Below are 23,955 nucleotides of genomic sequence, written 5' to 3' on the forward strand. Positions count from 1 at the left end.
ACATAATCCATTTTAATGGTGATGTTGAGAAAATCTAATAGAAAGGGACTCTCGACGGGAATCTCTGCAGCCCTTGGGCTAAAATATCTCAATTGAATGGTCCTAAAATTGCAGGGAAAATAATGAAAATGTAATTCTCCGACCCACACACAAAAAAGAATCTCATTTAAAATGAGAGATAATTGCAGAGGTGTAACCGCCAAATGTTAGAACGATGATGTAGAGAGGGCCTGGAATTGAATTTCTACCTCAAATTGTGAATATATAGTTTTTGTGCTGAAAAGATAAGCAAATTCTGGATATTGAGAGGGGTTTGGTACCAACATCCCTTGGTTTTCCGCCTCTTTTGCCATCACAGTGTAGCACTTTTTTCCCAACTCTATGCATGTTTGTAGCAATTTTCATCACCAGAAACACAATTATTGGTGTTTTGTTGTGAGCAAAACTATGAACAATAAAAAAGTTAAGTACGCATTAATAGCTTATGCATCTGTTACAAAAAGTCATGGTGGAAAAATTTCACCAAGAGGGTGGATTCTCCATCCACCCTCTCTCTCCTTTTGTCGTGGATGGATGTTTTGTTGTGAGGGACGAAATGGGAGCAAAATTGTCGAATTTCGTGTTTTTCATCGTGATGCAATATTATTTAATATTATTACTATTAAATTTCCAACGTAATTGAGTTGAAAAGTTTTCATGTTCAATTGACTCTTGGGCCCTCACAATTTTTTTTTGAGAGGGTGTGTGATATTGGTTGGAGTAGAAAGAAAAAAAAAACGCGACGTCGAGGAGGAATTTCATTGAATTGAAAATTAACAAAAGCCCACTTTTGGCACTGCAAGTAGAGTGGATGGATTAGAGCACTCAATTTTTTCCCTATCTCTAGTGTGGCCCCTTCAGTGTTGGAGAAAATTGTGCTCCAGGAGGAAAAATCGTGACTTGTTTGTGGAAATTTTCTTTTAAATTACTTTTGCAGCCCCCACCAGAAACCTCCCCCATCGGAGATATTTCTCTTTTTTTTTTTGTTCACCACAAGAAACACTTTTGTGCGCAGCATCCCATTGAGAAAAGGAATCCCTTGTAGGTGAGAAAGAGAAGGAGCTGAGACAGGTGAAAAAGTTCCTCTTTCACCACACCTAATGCCATTTATATTCCTCTGAGCCCCCTGCTGCCTCCGGAGAGTGCGGCCAATTGCCGTGGAGGCGCCTGGTGGTGGGTGGGGTTGGTGGAAAATATACAAGAGACGAAGAAAATTGTTTAACGTACCGTGTAACAATATAACCAATTTGTTGTGAAATTGAAAATGGCAATGAAGACATGAATTGAGGAATTGGCCTGAGTGTGTGGAACTTTTTTTTCTTTGCGCAGCTTTTGAGAGGAGCTTTTGGGGGAAGGGAGATGAAGAACGTCAATGTGATGAGAAAATTCTATTACTTTTTTCATCATTTTCACTCCTTTTATTGTTGAGACACGATCATTTGTTATTTCATCTGACGTTCTTCACAGTCTTTTCTTCCTTCTTTGCACCTCTTTCCACGGAGCCTGAGGGAAAGTTTTGAGGTTAGAGACCCCAAAGAGGATTTATAAATATTAGAAAACATTTATTTATTTTTTATTGAGGATATTGAAAGGCATTTCATATGATTTAGGAATTTATTTAATCAATAAAAATTTATTTACGTTAACTAAATCATTAGGGGAAAGCGCGCTACCTTCGGACGACTCAAACTTCGGACAATTCAATTTTTTCTTTATGTTCCATATGGATTTCACCCATTGCTCTTTCCTGAAAATTTGAGGCATTGGACTAGCTATTTAAATATAATATTATAATGGGCCAAATTCATTTATAACACATTAAAAAAAATAGTTCGTGCGAAGCATAAATCCTCCGAAGGTAGCGCGCTTTCCCCTACTACTTATACAACTCTGCAGTATTAGGAAAATTATTAAGAAAGATTAACAGTTCTAAAAGTATTGGGTTACATATATATGTATACGTATCAATTTTATTAATATTGTTAAATCGCTCTTTCAGAATGGGAAGTATTCTACTACAAACGGTCAGTAAAAATATCAGTCGTGAAATATCGAAGCCAGAGAATGTGCTAAAATCTTTCTCTAAATTTTTAATTTTTTATTGATTAAAATAATCTCTTACTTATCAAAATTGAGTTGTTACTGATCATTATTTATTATTTCTTTATTTATTGATTATTATATGGATTATTTATTGACCGATTTAAATTATTTGCTTACCAAATTTGCAAATTATTGAACACAAATGTTTACCTCCAAGGTAAAAAGATAATGTTCTTTTTTATTGGGGGTCATCGAAGGCCGGAAGTTGATATCTTTTACCGTTTAAACTCTAAAGCGGTGACAAGTTGGAAAAAAGCGGATTATATTTGCTCTCTATTTGAGTTCCAGCAGCGAAAAAAGTAATATTAGGGGTCAAATAGATTCAGGCTGATCCTAGAGAATATTTAGCCAGTAAAATTTTTCAGTAAAGATTTATCCCAAACACTGAGGACTTATGATTATTGATTAGAGGTTCTTTGCATATTTTTTACCTGATCCATTATTGATAAATTTCATGTGGGCCCGGGAGATAAGGCTTTAAAGTAAAAACCACAAGAAAGAGATGTCAAAGCGTCCCAGCTTTGCGGAGTGCTCGAACACACGAGTAAGAGCTAACCGTGTATTAATTTTTCGAATGCTTTTTGGGTACATACCGCTTTATTACCGATTAAATATATTGATAAATTGACTAAACACCATTCCAAAATCAAAAATTGCTTTAGAAAAGTAGATTTTAAAATATTTTAGCTATACCGCTCATGACTGATTAAATCCGATGCAGTCGGGTTGGAAATTTTCAGATCTTTCAAAAAATCCAAATGTAAGGAAATCGGTTGAAAATAGGCCCTCCAAAGTGATTTGTTAAACTTTGATTTTCGAATATTCGATATCGGAATTGTTTCGAACATAGCTGTCCAAGGACGAAATATTCGCCTTGACTATTTTTCTAAAACATATTCGAAAATGAAAGAAATCGTAGGATCCGTTTTCGAAATAATTCAAAAAACATGTTTTTGGTGGGTAGAAGAGGGTGGGGGGGGGAAAGAGTGTTCTAGATAATGTTGACTTATGGTAGGGGGTCGTCGAAGACCGGAAGCTGATATCTCTTACCGTCTGGCCTCTAACGGTGTCACAAGATAAAAAAGTAGATTATAATAACTACTCTCTCTTTTACTTCAAGCAGTAAAATTATTATTTATTAAAATAACATTAGAAAATTAAGTTTTAATAAATATTTTAAGTTCATCAATCTACCACTGGATAAAATCTGTTCATAATCACTCTAAAAATTCCCGAGAATTCTATATCAAGAGCAAGATAAAATATTTTTTTAAGAACAATGGTAATTATTTCTAAAGTATTCCTAAAGTACCTAGACCAATTTGAACTTTTTCCCAATTTTCTAGGTATATAGAAACTTTCCAATTAAACCCTAATTCCTAATTTACTTCATTAAGCGATTAAAAAAGCTTTCTTGAAATATAGTATTTTGCGTTGAGAAAGGCCTTATAAGAAACATATTTTAAGAAAGAATTTAGACAACATCAAACATAGTTTTAGAGGAATTTAAAGGCGGATGAGGAAATGAATTTCGTGCAAATAATCTTAAGACAGTAGACTTATGGGCATATTGTCCGAAAATCCAAAGTCGTTATCTCTTATTGTTTAGCCTATAGCTCACCTTAAGGCCGAACGAATGAACAAGTATCGCAACGTCTTTTTCCGAAAATTGCCTGAATCGCAAATTTTATGTGAACGTATGACTCTTCATTTTCAATTCAGCAAAAAAGCACATTTCAAGCACATCAATAATATAATTACTCCTAAATTAACCAAAATTAGAAAAATTAAAATGCTATATGGAGCAAAATAAATTAAGGCAATTAAAGTAAATTAAGGCAAAGAAAATTTTTTGTAAAGTTAACCTAAATTATCCGATAAGAAGTACCTATTCTCCATTCCATACACTTTGATCATAATACGAATATTTGCGTAATAAAGCATTGTGCGTTACCCATAATCCCAAACAACGCCAACGAATCAACTTTGAAAAGGTGAACTGTCGACACATTCAATTGCTGATCTTGCAAATTAAGAGGTTCTCTAATGAAAAAAAGAATCACTTAACGAGTGTGTTTTCATTGTGATTTTTCTTGACATATTAGCACTATTGAGAGATTAATATGCCGAGGAGGGCTGAAGAGGGTTTCGTCTATCCCAGCAAAAACAAACATCAAAGAAGCAGATGTTCAATGAGTTTTTGCTAAAGAGGAGGGCACAAAAAAAAATACGATAATTTTACACTCAATTTGACCCTTCAATGGACCCTAATTGAACTCTTTTTTCCACCTCGTCCATTCTTCAGCTCCATCTTCGTCACTTCCGACAATCGTTGGAGCAAATGGGTGAATTATGGCATGAAAAGAGATTAATTGGTGACCTCCAAGTGGGTGCCCAAGTCGATGGCAAAAACGCCCCCAATCGCAATTTCGGGACAAAAAAGAGCCCGCAAAGAAGAACATTGGAAGCAAAACCCATTACAAGTGGATCAGGAATAAATAACAATTTTCCGACGGTAAATCCCTCTGCCCATTTTTTTGCGCTATCAATTGCATCCGGTTTGTTTCTCACAGTATATGGGTTCCTTCACGGTGCTCTGTAGAGGGGTTGACGGGAGTGACGTGGAAGAAAATTTCCCGGGGATTTTCACTCAATATTGCCGCAGCTTTTTTTCCTCACAATATATGTGATTAATTGCAATAATTCAAGCGGATTATGTGAGAATTGAAGATCACGAGTAAATTGTATTTTTGACCTTTAACCACTTTATCATAAAGGACACATATTCATTTCCAAGGGAAGAAGTAGATCCTGTATTCACAGGAATTTTTAATGGCTCTTAGAATGTTAGAATTATTCCAATGACTATATCGAACATTTTCGGAGAGCCGCTGAGAAATTGAGAATTTTATGCAATGTGACTGGGGTCGAAGGAAGACTTATTGGCACTTTAAGAACTTGTGTCGACCTATTGGCATCTTATTCTGTAGTACCACTTGGGATCTGAAATTTGAATACATATCCTTGTAGTAAAAGGTAGTTTAAATAAAGGATAACGTCATACGACTTGCATTTTATTAGATGCATTAAAACAATTTTGACATTTTGTCGAAACTGCCAACCTGCCAAATAAATCACAAACAATTTTTTGTTAGTTTAGTGGCTAAATTCTTTAAAAAATTAAATGAACCTTAAAATGTTGTATTGGAATTAGTACTTCAGACGTCAAGATTAATCGTTGCTCCATACCTTTTGTTACTTTTTACCCCAAGTGGTCATTTTTAATAAAAAGATTTCTTGAGAGAAGAATCTTTGCAAAATTCTAAAATAGATAGTGGCTTCGTATTCAATGAGTCCAAATCATTTAGGTAATATTTACCAGTGCATCAATTTTGGAAAATAAGTTGGTCAAAATTGATATCTGCTGTAAGGAAAACATTTTAAAAATAGGACTAAAAATTTCAATTTTTTATTTTCTGAAATCCTTGTTCGAATTCTAAGAAACTTAGGGGAAAGTGACCATGCTTGATACGATCCAAGCTTGGTAATAACTATTTATTTTCTATGTTAATCAATCGTTATGACTTATCGCAATATATTTCAATAGCTGGTGCTAAGCCTCACATTTCCTAGAAAAATTAGGATCCTAGCTCTTTTTTCCAAGTTTCACGAAGCAAAAATCAAAAATAGGTCCAAAACAGTAATTTTGATACATGATATTTTATAAGTATTTCTTAATTAATGTCGCTGTTCAGGAAAACTACTATCATAGGCACATAGAGGGTTCATCAGTATTAATATTTACGTAAAAATATTTTTACTTGGTGGACACTGTTTTTGTGGGTGGTGACAAATTCATAAATTCTTCCTGTGTCCATCCTATATTTAAAAAAGGGTCCATGAATGATAATTTAATTGTGGCAACTCTATCATTAGATGTGATTCTTTCATAATTACACCTATTATAATCCGCCAATTTTATCGACAATTGACATAATCTTCAACCCTGTTGCCTGAATTTTAAGGTTGCAGAGTGACATTTTCATGGACTCAAAGTGAAAAAATGGTTTTCGCTAGTGCCCTAATGTCATAAAAACATGGCTCAGAAAAATTACATAAAAGTGATTTTAAATCTAATAACCAGTCGTACAAACGATTTAAGCATTTAGATTAGAGTTCCGTCTAAATATTGATGTGCAATTTTTTGTATCCGGTGAAATTTTTGCAGTGAAAATAGGCCTCTGATTTGTCGAATCAATTATTATACAGGAAGGCCTCGGACCCGACTTGTATAAAAGTCGCCACTGAATTTTCATTTTCTTCTTGAGGAAAATCTAAGGATTTCCAGGAACTTTCTGAGGTTGGATTATGATCCTAATAAGTGAGGCATTTTTTTGTCATAGTGGAGGAATCACTTCGGTTTGTGTGATAATCAGAAAAAAATCACAAACCTTGGACATCATTTTACAGTATCAAGCATGGTCACTTTCCCCTACGACTTTGAAGAAGGTCTATGGAGGCCATCTATGGAAAAAAATTTAAGCCGCTATCTCTTTTATCTTGGAAGATATTGAATTTTCAAATTTTCAATTTGTGACTTTTTGCCCCAGTCTCCCCTACATATTTTTGTTATTTTTTATTAAATACAAATGCTGTAACTTATTATTTGATTTATTTTGCTAGGGACTCTGATACATATCACCCAAAATATAACTATGTTAAATATAATTAGAATGATAGGGAGTAAATTCGTCGATAAATTAAGTTTACTCAAAGTACCATAACCTAAAAATCAGATGAAATATACTCACTCTGATTTTTAAGAATTATCTTGTTATTGATAAAAATCTTAAATACGTCATTATTTGCAGAACAGTAAATATTTACCTTAAAAGATCCGTCATTCTCAATGATTTTATCCGAATAAAACAATATTTCACTGAATAGAATTTTTCCCCAACGTACCTCTTGCCTATTACAGTCTAACGGTTAGAAATAGCAATTTCCGATCTTCAATGACCCCTACATAAATCAATATTCTCTAGAAATCTTTTCTTGTTACGTATTAGTCCACTTATCCTGGACGTTATAATATAAATTATTATATAAATTTGAAGTTAGAATCAAGACACGTTAAAAATTGGAATTTGAAATAACATAGAAATTTCACTGTGTAGGGGGAAGTGGGGCACCTTTGAATTAGGGCAGCTTTGAAATTAAGCTTTTTTCTCCTATATTACCTCCTATATAACCTATACTCTCCTATATAACCGTGAAAGGTTAAATTGTAAAGTGTGGATCTGCAAAACTGAAGGTGGGCAGGTCGTTCCTGGGACCATCTACTTGCGGGTCTGGTGGGATGGTCGTGGAGCGGAGCCTCCCTGATGCATTTTCTTTTTTTTCATAGGCAATATTTTTTTTTTTGTTTTTTCTCTGCGTTTTTTTTTCCAAATGGCTTACAGCTCAGTAAGAGCTAGCTATTTTTTAACCTCTCACAATGCTGCAAAGCAGTGCAGTTTCAACGGAGCAAGATCTTCTGTTTTATTTTTTCTCTTTTACCTTGGAATTTTGTGTATTCAGAAAAGAAAAAAGTTCAAACATGTTCTTACATGACTGGCATATACAACCTGAGAAAGAGCTTTTCCACCGTTTTGCTCTGGAGGTTGGTCACCAACGCTAAGACGGCGGTGGACGCTAAGAATTGCACGGGATCTCAGTGAAACGAAACTGTACTTCGAAAAGCATTGTTGATGAATAAATTTATCTATCTATCTATCTATCTATCTATCTATTTAAATGAAACTCAACTGTATTATAATTTATCTCGGAAAAAAATGCGAAGCTAAATTACATAAAAAAGGGCTCAATTTCAAAGCTATCCCAATTCAAAGGTGCCCCACTTCCCTCTAGGTAGATTGTAGATTGTGATATATCAAAATTTGATAGTTACACATGACATAAATTTTATATGACAAGTATCATGTTTCTGTATTTCTTTAGTATAATTAAAAGATACCAGTAAATTGTGATTTATAATTTTTCAAAGGAAAAGTTCTAATGTGTCACTTGATTGTAATACAAAATTAATTTCGAGGTCCCCTAAAATCTTCCCTATTGAAAGTCTCCTACCATAATCAAATACAAATGTTTCAATATTAGCCAACAATAATGATCATGTGATGTTGCATTGATATCTGCTGAAGAAGGTCGAATTTGTAGCATTTCCAAGAGTTGGATGTCGAGGGTGAAAATGCTCATTTGAGGGTTCAAATGTGAAGTCAAGCGTCGATAATCCCAAACACACGTCATCCCTCTCGATATTTTGTCAAAATATACACCCGAGCAAATGGTTTCGGGGCTTGGCAAATAAAGTGGGTTAATTAAAAAACGATTACGCTTTGCATTTGGCCAGGGAACAAACTTGAAGATGTGGAAAGAATAAAGGTGGAAGAATTGGAGAAAAAGGCACGAGAATGGGTTCATCTCAATTTAACCCTCCTCATTGTCGCCTTTTTTTCACTTCTATCCTCCAGATTCTATCTTCCTGGCATCTTTCCTTCATCTAAATATACTTTTCATCTCATTATACTCATTATACACAGCATTTTCGTCGGCAATATCAAATGACAAGAGTGTTAAATTTCATACAGAGCCACCGATTTCTATGAGAAATTACCTTCCGCTATTGTTTGCAATTATCTTTCATCATTCGATTATGCTTCCATAATTTAATTTAAGGGACTTGATTGTTATGAAAAACAGGAAATAAAACTGCCTCTCAAGAACTCAAAAATCATCTCACAATTGCTATTTATATGTGTTCCAAATGGATCCACTCAACGAAGATGAAGGCATCTTTTCCTGCTGAATCATCGTCCTTTTTGCCACTCAAATTGAAAATTACTGTAACACAGCGTTTTCTTAATCCTACTTCTTACAATGTCGAGGATGATGTCTTCCACTTTTGCCCAATATATCCAATCTGATACCAGAATACTCTTAATGCCCTATTTAAGAAATCCATCAGTTTACAGTGAGTTGAAGAAAAATGCGGACAGTTAAAAATATTCATTGCAATCTTTTATAAATGAAACTCTCATTAATTGAATTTGACGACAAAATGTAGAAGTTTCACACTATTTTCAGCTCTTTGAAAAATCATATTGAAAATTTAATTTTCTCACAACTTTTGGGACTTGGGCTGGGTAGGGGAGACCAGGGCAGATTAGCCGGCAAATAAATTTTTTCTCTGCCAATGTAAAAAATATGTTTAAATCAATCTGATAAATATTTTAATGAATTGGGAAGGGTTTAATTATTCTATAAATAAATAATAGTTTCTTCAATATTCTAAAAAAAAAACTCAGGGAGATAACCTCCTTCCGGGTGCCTCAGTGGTGTTTCCCCTTTCAGGGACACAAAAACACACAGGTTTTTTTGCCAAAGCATTCGGCGCTGCAGTGCACCTTCCTCAGTAGTCAAACTGTGATGTTGTCTCTGAAAATTGTCTTAAGTATCTCCACTACTCCTCCAGAGGCCAACCAACTGGTCATTGGTCAGAGGCCAACCAATGTCCAGTGAAGTGCTCCCGCGGAGAAATCCCAAAATTCCCTGTGTACCCTCATTAGGACTAGTGGAGATACTTAAGACAATTTTCAGAGACAATATCACGGTTACTGAGGAAGGCGCACTGCAGCGCCGAAAGCTTTGGCAAAAAATCCTGTGTGTTTTTCGTATCCCTGAAAGGAGAAACACCACTAAGGCACCCGGAAGGAGGATATCTCTCTGAGTTTTTTTTTTTAAATTCTACACAACGTCAGTTACCACACGAATCTTCAATCTTCTCTCTAATGAGACACTGTAGTATCTTACTATGTAATCTGCCCCAGTCTTCCCTACCCAAAAAAAGTATAAATACTTTGAGAAATCATTTTTTGGACTATTTAAAATTGATAAAATTCGATTCTTGTGGACGATAAGGATATCCCAATTCAGGATACTTTGCGGGAGCCCAATTAATTTCTGAATTGTTAAGATATTCAGTCGAAAATCGTGAGACGGAGTCGCTACGTTCTGAAAAAAGTTAATACCATTCCAGTACTTGACTAAAAGTGTTTTTTATTTAAATAAATGAGTTCAAAATTAGATTTAAAAATTTTGAAATACCATCCAAAGTGAAATTTTCAAGGAGATCCAAATGGGTCTCAATTTAACATCCATCGAATTCTGTGCAATCAGAGATCAAATTTTCAAACGTAATACGGGCTTCAGACCTAAGGCTTAGCCAAATGGCTTAACTGCTGTAATTTCTTATCAATCATGATTTTTAGAAAAATTTAACTTAGGATTGGATTATTAAAGATAAATAATCCAATCGCTATTCGGTATTTTGAGACCTACTGAAACTGGGCTAATCCTCTATTCTGAAGATCGCTTAACCAGTCAAAACGGGTTAATGGTTACTATCTATTTCATCTGTCAATTGTCTGGTTAATCGAAAATTTAGCCATGGCCAAAACCAATTATCTCGTACAATACTCCAATTTGTATTAATCCGGGACACTTTCCTTCCTAAAATATACATGGTTTTAGCTGAATAGAAATCGGTTGGCATTTGGTGTTCGCTGGGAGATGTCGCTCATATCCTCCAAGCATTCTAATTTCTCAGCGAGTACCAAATGGTAACCGATTTCAATTTTGCTGAAAACATCTGTATTTTCAGCAGAATTCTGCCACCCTTAAAACTACACTCTTACGAGACAGTGCTATTTTGTTCGAGAACTGCTGACCGGTCAGCATGTTTTTGCTGATCGTTTCAGCAAAAATATGCTGAAAACGCTGATTTTTTCATCTAACTGTGCTCGTTGGGTTAGAGGACTCTAATGTCGTAAATTTTAATACCAATTTTATAGTGAATTGTGCCTGTCAGTAGATGATGTCAATTTCAATCTGTCGATTATCATTCAGATATTGATTTAAAACTTTCTACATTTTAGTTGCTTTAGACGAAAAAGTTGAATTAGTTTGTAAATGATCAGGAATGTATAGAAAGAACTTTCATTATATAGGGTAAAAGCTCATAATTTTGACCAGTCTGCTTATAAGCATCGATGCTCCAAGTTTGAAGTGCGATATTTTCAATATTATTTAATTTTTTATAACTGTCTTTTCAGAAGGGTTGTTTAGAAACTTAGCAAACCATTTATCGTCTTATTTTTACTAAAATTAGTTTTAATACGTTTAAAAATGAATTGTTATGTAGAGGTGAATTTGACTCTTATTTTGGACAACTTGGCTGTAAATTTGGACAGCTAATTCGCCTCAATAGGATGCCCATTGTTCTTCATTTCATGAACCAATCTTACCAAGTCCTCTTCCTGTTCATGTAAGGGAAACGTAGAATGTCACAAGAAGCCCGGAAACTTTCCATATCATTCATTAAAGTGAGTTGGCTTCGGTACTCCAAGTACGTACGGATTCGCTCATTCCCTAGCCTTTCCCGGAGCCTTTCAAGGGTTTTTTCGCTACATCTATTTCGTAGAGATGATACTCCTTGGTTTCTCCAGGCATTTGTCCAACCTAGTATTCACAAAAGCTAAAACTTCACGAAATTTCGTGAGAAAAACACCTATCTAATATAAGGAGTATAACCTCACTGGTAAATGTCTTAAAAAATTTTCCATTTTTCACACGAAAAATATAATTCACAAGGCAAATCTCACTTCAGGTCAAATTTACAAATCACCACTAACGTGAATCAACACAATATTCAATGAATATTCAATAATATCACTCAAAAAAGCGAAGAAACATTGTTAGTACTTCACCACAGCTAAATAAGACTGAAGTAAGCCACGAAGTTCTGTCATATTTCTCGTAAGCAATTGCTCACACTGAATTTTCAACTAAGCAATTTCAACTCAAATCATATTCAAAATTTAACGTATTTAGTGTTAAAATCTTCCAAAAAGAACAAATATTTATATAGAATACATTATTCATCAAATATTGAAATAAAAATCCAAAATTTTAATCAATTTATTTTTAGTGTCCAATTTTATCCTCAAAGTGTCCAAAATAAGAAACTGGACAAAATTATGAGCCTTTCCCCTATTCACTCTATTCAAATTCCTTGAATTTGTTTTTGTTTTTAAGCTGTTAAACACGTCTCGTCGATTAGGGTTACCATAGGACATCTATATATTTCAGTTCCACGCAAGAAAATTCGTTTGCAATTTCGATATGATAGAACACCACTATGGAGAAGGTGTGGCAGTAGAATTACTGACCAAACTGTTTTCTACCCATAAAAATCTTTCCCCTTTTAAATTCTTGTACTCTATCTGGGCTTGAAATCCGCTGCTCAAATGATGTTCCTAATGTACTTTAATGGAGTGTTAAAAATTGCTGATTTATCTTGATTTTCTATCAGTAACACATTCTTTCATTGTTAGCAATGGTGATTTTTTGTCACTGAAGGACGCAAAAAAAGGAATCCTCCATCAATTTATCCATTAATATGACTGGGGTTTTGTCGATTTACTCCTCAACAATGTAGAAATTTGTCCTTCTTCCCTGCTTTTAATTTACCCTTCGGGGACTTGTTTCTGCATCTCACTCATAGATCCATCGCAAGATAGTGGCGTCAGAATCCTTTTGTGACTCCATTATGTCTCTATTCTGTTCCGGCAAAGGGGATAATTTTGTGCCTCTTTTTTTACCTCCGTATTCTCTCACTGGTATTAGTTTTCAACTCTGGCACCGTGTTATGGCGTATTTGATGATGATACTGTGTTGCAAGACAATCTCTGCAGTACCAGATAAATGAACATTTTTTTGTGATACGGTACTTGCAGATCATCAAAGCTTTTATATTACGAGGCATAAAATGAGATTTAAAAGAGGATGGGAGAGGGTTTCATCACGCAATGGTGCACCAGTCAATGAATTCGAACACTAATGTACCCTGGAAATAATTGACAAATTTAATTTGAAATTTCAATCATCTATTTGTTGGTTCATCAGACAAAATGCTGCAAAATGGGAGTTGGATGGAAAGGTCTTTCATTCTAGCACCCAGCGCGAGCTTTTCTACCTCATACATCCACAGATTCCAAGTAATTAATTCAAAACAAACAACTTTTAATGAAGTCATGCTTCACACACAAACTAAATTCTAGTTTCAAACTAAATTGAATTAAATTGTCTCTACATCCAACCAACGTACACACATTTTAATGAAGGTTGTTCTGCAATTAATAGCATGATGACGAAAAGCTCTTGTACCAAGAGCATTTTGGGGGAAGGGGGGTATGAAAAACAAGGAGGACGCTTGAGGAAGGCAATGGCAAAATGTGCATTAAATTAAAGTGTTTTTAATGCATCAAATATTGTAGGAAAATGGGAAATTAATTAAAATATTCAACGGAGATTTTTGTTGTGAATTACGCTCTCAATTAATTTGCAAATTGAATAATTGATTTAGCTATTAACTTGGTTGTGTTTTGTATCAGAAAAGCTTAATTTTAATTAAGACGCTCGTAATTAGATTTTCTCTCTTCGTTCTCTATGGAAGAAAACCCTCAAAAGACGCGACAGCATCGACAATTTTCCACCATCACCCACCCATCCCTCCCCCCTAACCCCTAGAGCTTTAGCATCATTAAAAGTTGTACCCTTTGACACGGGGCTGCAAATTTCCCAGCAAATTAAATATTAATATAATTAAGCCGTTTAATGAAATTCTTTCAATTTACGCACTTTGTGGGTGGGTTCTTTAAATTTGCAAATATTACAATTTCAATTTTCCCTTTTTCCTCATTTCTCCCATCCCCGCAAAAAAAGAGCTTTTTGGGCCACTTTTGTATTTTCCTGCGAAAAAAAAAGTACGATAAAGCAGAAAAAATACTTTTTTTGAGGCGATCAGCAAAATGAATTGATTGCATTTTTCTGCTCATGACAGGATTATTAACAAGAATTTCTGACATCAAACGAGCTTCTGGGATTCTGTTTTTTTTCTGCCACAGCTATATCTTCAGTGTAAATGGCAAAAATTACACCCAACACCCCTATTTCCCTCGCTCCGCCCACCATAGAAAACCCTCCGAAAAATTGGGCACCCTGCCTTTTTGGTCACAGAGGGGATTCTGCTATGATTTTCTGGAGATGAAAATTGGACTGTTGCAGAAAAGTTAGTGATAAACCTAGATAAAGTTACTGTAGAAGAGATCCATAATTCAGGCTTTTCGGAAGTTTAGGTTAATTGGCGAATTTAAATCAAAAATTTTTAAAATTAATTATAGACGAACTAAAATCCTGCATATACTCTAGAATTTCGATCATGTTTAGTCGATAAAACCATCGTAGTAAAATTTCACAATTCTAAAAGGCAAATTAATGATTCAATCTTTTTGGTACTGATTGTGTTAAAATTTTCGAAAATTATTACTAAATCTACATAGACACGATCTACAAGGGATCAATAATTTGAACATGACCTTATCTTCGTCTTTTCCGCGAATATCCGCAATCCGCAAGTAGGGGAAAGTGCCCATGCTTTGCACGGTCCTAAACCTTTACAATGACTAAATTTTTCCTATGTTTCTGAATAAATATGACTCCGCAATATATTTTAAACATAAGACACTTTCCCCTAGTTTTCAAAATATAGAAGAGATAAGTCACATTTATTGAGAAACATAAAAAAATAATTATTGTAAAGCTTGGGACCGTGTAAATGTAAAGCATGGGCACTTTTCCCTACCTTTAATACGATAACTTTAAAGTTCAAAAGTTCTTGATATTTCTTGATATTGCGCAATTTGATCATTATTCAGTTATTCAGTGTTAGAATTTAGACTTTTGATAATAAACGTTGATAATAAAGTATAAATTATCTGTAAATTCAACACAACCAGAAATATGTGAGTTCATTCAAAGTGTGCAAATTTTAAACGGCTATATATTTTCTGTTATTTTGTTCAAATTTAAAGGTCTAAGATGCACATGAAAGGTTTCAAGAATTTTTACAACTTTCTAGAATAAGTTCGTAGGATTAACTAGAGCGCCGTTGTAGCTGAAAAAGTTGCCTTATTCTCAGCAATTGATTAACGAATTTTGATTTCGTCTGCATAAAATATTTCTGGACACAGTTCATCCATATATTGTTGGTTGGGTATAGGCTCTGGACCCAAAAGGTCTTATGATAAAGTTCCAAAAGACTAAAATCAACTTCTGAGGAGCGCTTTATTGAAGCCCGAGCCGAAAGGTTTGGGAAAAGATGATTTTTTTCTTACCGGCCTCTTCACCTGATGCTTACCGGATCTGATAATATATCTTTATATAATTTTCTTTCCCGGACAAATTAGTCACTGATAATTCTGATTTAAATTTACATACAATGCGACTCTAATTATAGTTTTTATCACTAAACCTACCGACCGTTTTTGCTCGTTTTTCGGTCAAATGACAAGAAATTTTACTTAGAAAAGAGGAAAAAAAAAGTTTAGGTACTAAGAAATTTATTACATGCATATTTTAAGAAATTCATAAAGTTAAATATTGAAATTTTACCGTTTAAATATGTTTTAATTTTAAACCGGTCAATTTGACCGGGTCAGGTTTACTGTTAAAGAAAGTGCACTAACGATGGGCAGTGTTTATAAGGGAATGGCACTAGCGATTGGCAATGTTTCTTGGACACTGCCCGTGGAAGCAAGTACAGTGAAGTTCGCTGGATGTAATTCAACAAACACCTTTAACCCTTTAAGGACGATTGGAACACTGGTGTCGCATAAAGAAAATAATTTTTCCTGACTACCTAAAGTTACTTTTTCTTATGTTTATACGTAATTGCAAAGTAGAAGGTTGGAGGAATCTAGGATATTTTTTGCAAGTCTCCAACTATTTGCTACATGATAAATATTTTAGCTCAAAAATTACGAATTTTTAAATTCTCATATTTGAAAATTGATTTTATTTATTTTTTATGCTTCCAGTTTTTTTTTAGCAAAACCGTTTTGGTAAAGGAAACTACAATACTCAAACATAATAGTTTTCGTTAGAGTGAAAATTATCAGTCATTGGTATCATCAGAAAAATTACTTAAATTTTTGGGCTATTTTTGTCCCTATCGTTCATAGAGACAAAATATACACTAACTCAGACTCTGTTTGCTTTTCGAAGATTTGATGTAAGACCTTTTACAAGTTTTGTTTATCAGTTTCATTTTTATTGCTAATTTTCGATCAAAGGAAAACTATCTCGTCGTTAAAGGGTTAATGCCAGAAAAATTCCTGGTAACATAAAGGAGATTCAGACCCGGGACACTTGCATCATAAAGCGACTGCTCTACCATTTGAACCATTGAGTGCCCTGGATCAAATTAACATGTTCTATTATGATAAATGTGCATTCAAAGTATGAAATTTGCTTCATCCTTTGCAAAGGGAGCAAATTTGAATCAATTTGATTCTTTTATTTTTACCATTGGACCGTCATGTTGTTCCTGTATTGTTTCTGCAAAGTTAATTTTTTTTTTTGAAAATTAATCGCTATTTTTACCATTCAACTATTGCGTTAGTACACATTTAATTTATAAAACCTCTTATCCGTCATACACCTTATTGAATTCGTAGTCATCTGAAGTATAGAATGTTTTTCTAAAATCATACCTATTTCTATTATTTTTTTCTGAATAATTAAAATTCAAATGCATAGAAATATTTAAATGGATCAACTAAATGTGGAGCATTTTTCTTAGCATATATGCTGGTCTGTGGTGCTCTTCCCTTTTAGTGCCTAAAGTTTTTCAAATTCTATTAAAAAATATAGCGGCTCTGTCTTTAAGTTCGAGCAATAAAAACCATTTTAAAATTGCACAATAAATGGTATTAAATATTAATAAAGCATTTAGCCTTGAAATAGTCTTTGAACGGGTAAACTTTAATTGTAACAAATAACATGATTAAAAACTTCAGTAAGGTAGTGTTTTTTAAATCGTTTTATATTCCTGAAAATTCGCTCTGTATTTATTCACTTTACTAAATATTTCTAAAATGGCCTGTTTCGAAGAACTTTTCAATTTTATTGAAATTACTTATTTTGCAAATTTGCAGCTTTTTGTATTCTAATTTCAAATAATAGACTGAACTGGTTTTCATTATAGATACTGATTTCGAATGTGTCAGATCGTTGAGAGATTCATAAACATAATGTCTAATCATTTCTCGTAAAATTTATGTTTTTTTTCCAAAATGTTTAATGTTATCGTTAAATATGTTTCTAAAATTAGAAAATTTTGTGCTCCATTTTTCATTTTCTCCATTTTTTATTTATTTATTCTTTTATTTTCTTATTTACCTTTTTATGTATTCTCCATTTCTCCATTAAAACGTTTATCACAGTATTAGAGAGAGCTGTTAGACTATAAATTTGAAATTTTTACAAAATTTCTTAAGGTTTTTGTAGACTCATAACCACCCCTTTCGAAAAGTTAGTCTTCAGGCCTAAAGGTTATCAATATGCCTTACCAGTTCCAGTTAGCCAGTTTAGCCAAAATTTCCTTACCAGTTTAGCCAAAATTTTGGACAGTGTCTTCTTACGGTTATATACGGTTAAGGGCAATTAATCCATATGATTTTGAAAAATCTCTGCTATTGCTTATTGTTTGGAAATATCAAACTTTCGGGATTTTGTCTAAATCTAAACCTATTACCTGTGGATTATTATTAATCTTTTCTATGATAAACTTGGGTTTATCAGAAGCCTTAATCTTTTAACACTTTCTACAATGAACATTTTCTATTTGAAAATTTTTTAATTTTGTTATTTATAACAAAATACAAGGTATTGCTTAATTTTCATATCTAATAGAAAAACATTTAGAATTCTTAAATTTAATGTAAAATTAAAAAATTAAAAAAAAAATTACATGATATAATGACGAATAATTCTTGACAATTTTCCTTGCAATGCAATATTAGAAAATAAAATTTACAATAAAATTTTTACATAAAATAATGAACTATTAATTATTTCCTAATAGATTTTAATAAAATTGTTGCAAATGGCGTATAATGGCTTTTATGCAGCTACAATTTTCTCTCATTTAATTAACTTTGTCACATTGGGCAACTGATGAAAATAATTTCCTTTTATCAATCACCCGTGATTTTTTGCAATGGAATGAGATGATGGGGTTGTGGAAATAGTACGAGGCACTAAAACAGCGAGAAAGGCTTCCCGGCCAGTTTCCGAATAATGGGAGCATAATTAAATATCAATCAACATTATATCATTTAATACGATGGAAATGCATTGTAGGTGAATGTCGAAAAGAACATAAAACGACAATTAGAACGAATTAATCACATCGTGTAATTAACCCTAAATTTATTTACGTGCTATGTCACCTAATTACACTCCACCCAGTCCATCTTTTTGCATGCTTCCCAACCCAGAGCCACCCACAACGTTGATTAATGAGCTACGATTATTTTTGATTCCTAGCTCAACTTTATTGAGGAGATGTAGCGACTTTCTTTTTTTTTTGGATAGGAGGGTTCAACGATTTACTACAAATAATATTCAGCTCAGGAGTTTGTGGGTGACATTCCTGTGGGATGCGAATTTCAATGAGGGTGCAAAAGGTCGATTTGGGAGGCTGAATTGAGCGCATGCCTGGACCATGCACATATTTGGGCGAAAAAAGAAACATTTCACCCTCAATGAAGGAAAATGGCGAATAGAGGGCTTCTATCATCCCCTAAATAGACTATTTAATTTTGGCTGAACGTGTCTCATATTTCTGCATTGTTCACTGTTTAACTGATCATTAAGTGGGGTTAATCAAACACCCAACACGTGCCTCAACCAGATTTGACTCTATTCATGCAAATAGTCACATAAAATCCCACTTTTCACCTCCATTCCACCCATTCAATTGTGTTGTTCACCGTGGGATTCTTCTCATGCATTTCTTTTTTTGTTTGTCCTTTAAATAAATAAGAAAAATTACTTTCAAGCATCATAGACATTTCAATTTGCAACAGTTTTTGCTCTAATTGTTGCACTCATTTTTATTTACGATCCCTCACTTGGTGATTCATTCATTCATCATTGATTTGCAATAAAATAGGACAAACTGATAAAGTTTTTTTCATTCACAGTCAAGTGTGGTAAATGTACTTGATGCTATTTGAATTTCTTGCATTTAATCAATTGGAAATGATGCGAATTGCTCAAAAAAGCAAATCGTGATTGTTGAAAGAAAAAGAGGTTTTCAATGAAACCACCCGGCTGGCACATTAAATACTTATTAAGTGTTAAATAAGTTTTTAACTTTATGACTTAATTTTAAGAGTTTTTAGAATATCCAACTATTTAAAATTGTTGTGAAAGTAAGACGAACGTCGGCGCTTTGAAGTGAATCGCGAAAATAATATGGCATGATTGAACCTTAACACTACACTAAAAGTACTTAATCAAGACCTGAATAATATTCCTCAATTAAGTAATTTATTTTTAGGATATGCAAAGTATTTCTATTAAGTGCTTGCCTTTAATTATAATACTATACGCTTAACAACTTACTTTGTTTAAATGAACTGCCCGGCTAGAACAATAAGTACTTATTAAATAATTTAATATGTTCTTAACTCAATGACTTAATTTTAAGGAGTTGTAGAATATTCAAATACTTAAAAAAAAAAATATGAAAATGAATCAAACGTCAGCTCTTTGCGACAAATAGCGAAACTAATATGGCATAACTCTGTCTTAACACTTAGTACTTAATTAAGGCCTTTATAAAAGTTCTTAACTAAGTACTTTGTATTAAAAACATGAAAACTATGTTTACTAAGTACTTAATTAAGGACTTTTGGTTAAGCATTTTTTAAGCAGTTACCCTGTTTGCTATGAAACAAATGTATTTAATTTCCCATTTTTTATTTATCAAAAAAAAACAAAGAAACAAATACTTTTCTTTGAACACATTGCTACCACTTCCATATATTGACTCCCGGAACATGAGTTTATGATACTCAAGGGAAGATATGCACTTCCACTTCCGCGTTATACGCTGATGGAACTGGAGGAGCATTCATCAAAATTTGGGAACTTTGAGTGTAATTTACACTCCCGAATCATACAGTGAAGAGGATATTTAACAGATAGGACCATTAGGACAGTTGTAGGAAATTATCGTTTCCGTATCGAAACTCAAGGGCATGAAAGATTAGATTTAGAGCAGAATCACATTGACAGTAAAATGCTCACCGTCACCGTCAAAGCCCTCACCGTATTTCGTTAATTTACACATTTTTATTGCAATCGTTACGCAAATTCTCAATTACCGTATTACCTTATCTCATACTCGGTGGCACTAGGTGAAAATAATATAAGAAAATTGATGAAATAAAACGAAAAAGCGACAAACGGTGAGCAAAAAAACTGTACGAAAAACTGTAGCAAAAAAAATCCTAGGGGAAAGCGCGCTACCTTCAGACGATTCAAGCTTCGGACAATTCAATTTTTTCTCTATGTTCCTTATGGATTTCACTCATATAGCTCTTTTCTGAATATATGAGGCATTGAACTAACTATTGAAATATAATATTACAAAGAGACAAATTCATTTATAACACAATAAAAAAATTATTTGTGCGAAGCTTAAATCATCCGAAGGTAGCGCGCTTTCCCCTACAGTTTTTTTGCTTACCGTTTATCGCATTCTCGTTTTATTTATTCAATTTTCTTATATACTATTTTCAACTAGTGCCTCCGAGTATGAGATAAGGTAATATGCTAATTGGAAATTTGCGAAAAAAAATGCAATGAAAATGCGTAAATTAACGAAATACGGTGAGGCTACGGCGAGCATTTTACTGTCAATGTGATTCTGCCCTTAATAAATATTGGGATAAAATAAGAAGAACCAATGTAAAATTGGCCAGGGCTTAAAACATCAAATGGTAGAGTTCCACTTAGATCAAATATTGAAAAATAAACACCATTTAATCGAATCATGCCAATTTTCTTCATTGCAGGTGTGGTTTCAGAATCGACGCGCCAAGTGGCGTCGCCAGGAAAAGTCCGAGAGCCTCCGCCTTGGTCTGACCCATTTCTCGCAGCTGCCGCATCGTCTTGCGTGCAACGGAAGCTCCCTGCCCGTGGATCCGTGGCTCTCGCCACCTCTGCTGTCAGCCCTGCCAGGTAAATCCCCTGACCCCCCACCTGACTCCCACGTGCACTCATCAGACTTCCTCTTGGCAGGTTTCCTGTCACACCCGCAGACCGTCTATCCCAGCTACTTGACACCTCCGCTCAGCCTCACGCCGTCCAACATTGCCATGGGCAACCTTGGCCTCGGACCTGGTGGCCGTGTTATGGGTGGTCCCCAGATGGGTGGTCCTGGAGGTGTTCGTCTCTCCCCGCCAGCACATGTAGTTATGCCACCGGCTACGATGGCTTCACAGAATCCACCGGCGGCCTCACCACCACGTCCACCACCTTCGCCGGCTCACAGTGTCTCCAGCAGTCCCACCTCATCACCCAGTGGCCGCCCGCCTCCTCCTGAAGTGGCGGGACCACCACCAGAAATGTCCGACATGCAGACGCCACCGGACGGAAGGATGATGCCCAAGGAGTGCGCAATTAACATGACGATGAACAATGCCGATATCCGCACCAATTCCATCGCAACGCTTCGCATAAAGGCTAAGGAGCACCTTGAAAGCATCAATAAGGGCCTCACGATGGCCTAGATTCAAATAACCGCCGACTTTACTAACGGATGTGCTTTTTGAAGAATTATTTTCAGTCAAACGTTTAAGGATATTAAAAATATACTTCCACAAAAAAATATTTAAAAAAAAATAATAAAAATCTTTGTAAAATTTAAATTAAAAAATAAATATTTATTGGATTAAACAATATTTTAAAAAAAGATGGATTTAAGGTATAGTACCCTCACTCGACCGGGTTCCTCTATTCGACCGGTGGTGAGTCAATTTTTCAATGTTTGTTGGTCAATTTCGTCAATTTCTATGAATTTGTCACTGGTTCGTATTATTCATGGAATGATTGACCTATTAACGTTAGATCATACGCAAAATATTATATCAAATATAAATAAATTGAATAAATAAATCTACCGGTCGAGACGAGGAACCAGTCGAGTGAGGACACTTTACCTTAAATGATTAATTTAATATAAACAACATAGAAAATTTGGTTTTGCAATTAAGACCAGTAGCACAATTGGGTTCTAGTCCTGGTCTTTTTTTACTTCCATCTTGAAAAAATAATTTTTTTTCTAATTTTCACTAAATTTGAGAATTGCAAAATCGAAGAGTTTAATAGATATTTTATTTAGTATGGCTTTAAAAAGGAGCATAGCGGAAAGTTGTGTCACCAGTGTTGTGTAAACCCACTTAAATTTTACAAATTATAGGCTTTGCACAAAACTTTTTTCATAAAGCAAACTAAATTGTAATCAATTCAGAGAATCCTGAGAATGAAATGTAAAGACTTTATATTTAAAATTTCATTTAGTTTAGTAAACATAAACAATGGATGAAAAATATCATTTATTTTTTGTATTTACAACACTGAGAAAAAAGAGGGTGCGATTAACTTTTTTTCCTCATAACTTTAACACTTTTTAAGTGTGAAAATATGTCAACATTTTTAATGTTAATTTTACACCTTTTCAAAGGTAAAATCAACATGAAAAAGGGTTACTTTAACCCATAATACACCTAAAAAGCATAATATTTACACCGATTTCGGATCAATAATGCAGGGTAAAATTAACGTTTCCGGAATGTTATTTTAACTTTTTCGGATTTCTCTCAGTTAATTTATTAAAAACAGACATTCACAGGCAAATATTTTCTATTTCAATTTAATGCTAAACATTTGTATAAATTAACTTGCTTTACGGAAAAATAACGGCTGCACAAAATTGGACAGTGCAGTGTTTTAGAGAGATCTGTCAGTAAAAATAAAAGTTGGCCAATATTTAAGTAAAACAAAAATTATAAATTGTAAATGCTAATATTAAAACATTCTTGAAAAAGGGAAAATGATAAGTCCTTGAACGATTTTGACATTTTCAGTTTGCTTTAAAGGTATTTTTGAACCCTTTTTAGTTTTTTTGACTACAATTCGACTTTTTATTTACCATTTTGAATTATTCATTGACCAAAAATGTTTGACCTAAAAACGACTAAATTCCAAATAAAAATCAACTAGCACTAGCTGCTTTTACACAAAAATGAACATTAACAAAAATTAGTAACACCGCATTTAATTACGTCATACTTTTGTAGAGGGAAGTGGGGCAGCTTTGTATTTGGGCTTTTTTTTTCTATTTTTAAATGAAACTAGATCTAATCGTGATATAATTTAACTTCAAGAACCAATTGCGTATAAGCCGTATAAGGCTCAGGTTCACTTATAAATACAAGAAAAAACCCAATTTCAAAGCTGCCCCAATTCAAGGTGCCCCACTTCCCCCTACAACGTAATCGCGATGGAAAAGGGAAACAATGTTTTCTGTTGTATAGTTTATTTTTGGTTCATAATCATCATCATTTTCAACCGCTTAGCTTATCCCTATTGGGGTTGCGGGCCCATGACATCAAGATTAAAAGGTTAATTAATTAATTTAATAATTACAGATTAATTAATTTACTGTGGCTCATTTTATGGGAGACCGGGGTAGAATTAGTCACATATAGTATTAGATAGTGGTATCTTATAGTTTTCCTTCGAAGGAATATTGAGGAATTCACTCTTTTTTCTAAA

At 34.0% G+C, this 23,955-nt stretch overlaps 1 protein-coding gene across 1 annotated transcript in view; it reads left to right on the forward strand.

Annotated features, from left to right (window-relative positions):
• The window catches only part of LOC129803969 (retinal homeobox protein Rx), a 72,454-nt gene extending 50,321 nt beyond the window's left edge, over positions 1-22,133 (forward strand). The window contains exons 5-6 of the mRNA XM_055850872.1: positions 21,192-21,357; positions 21,418-22,133. Coding sequence (XP_055706847.1) covers positions 21,192-21,357; positions 21,418-21,908 — 657 coding nt within the window. The 3' untranslated portion in view covers positions 21,909-22,133. The remainder of the gene's footprint in view (positions 1-21,191; positions 21,358-21,417) is intronic.
• The last annotated feature ends 1,822 nt before the right edge of the window (positions 22,134-23,955 follow it).

Source organism: Phlebotomus papatasi, chromosome 2 (assembly GCF_024763615.1).
Source record: "Phlebotomus papatasi isolate M1 chromosome 2, Ppap_2.1, whole genome shotgun sequence".
Taxonomy (NCBI): Eukaryota; Metazoa; Arthropoda; class Insecta; order Diptera; family Psychodidae; genus Phlebotomus; species Phlebotomus papatasi.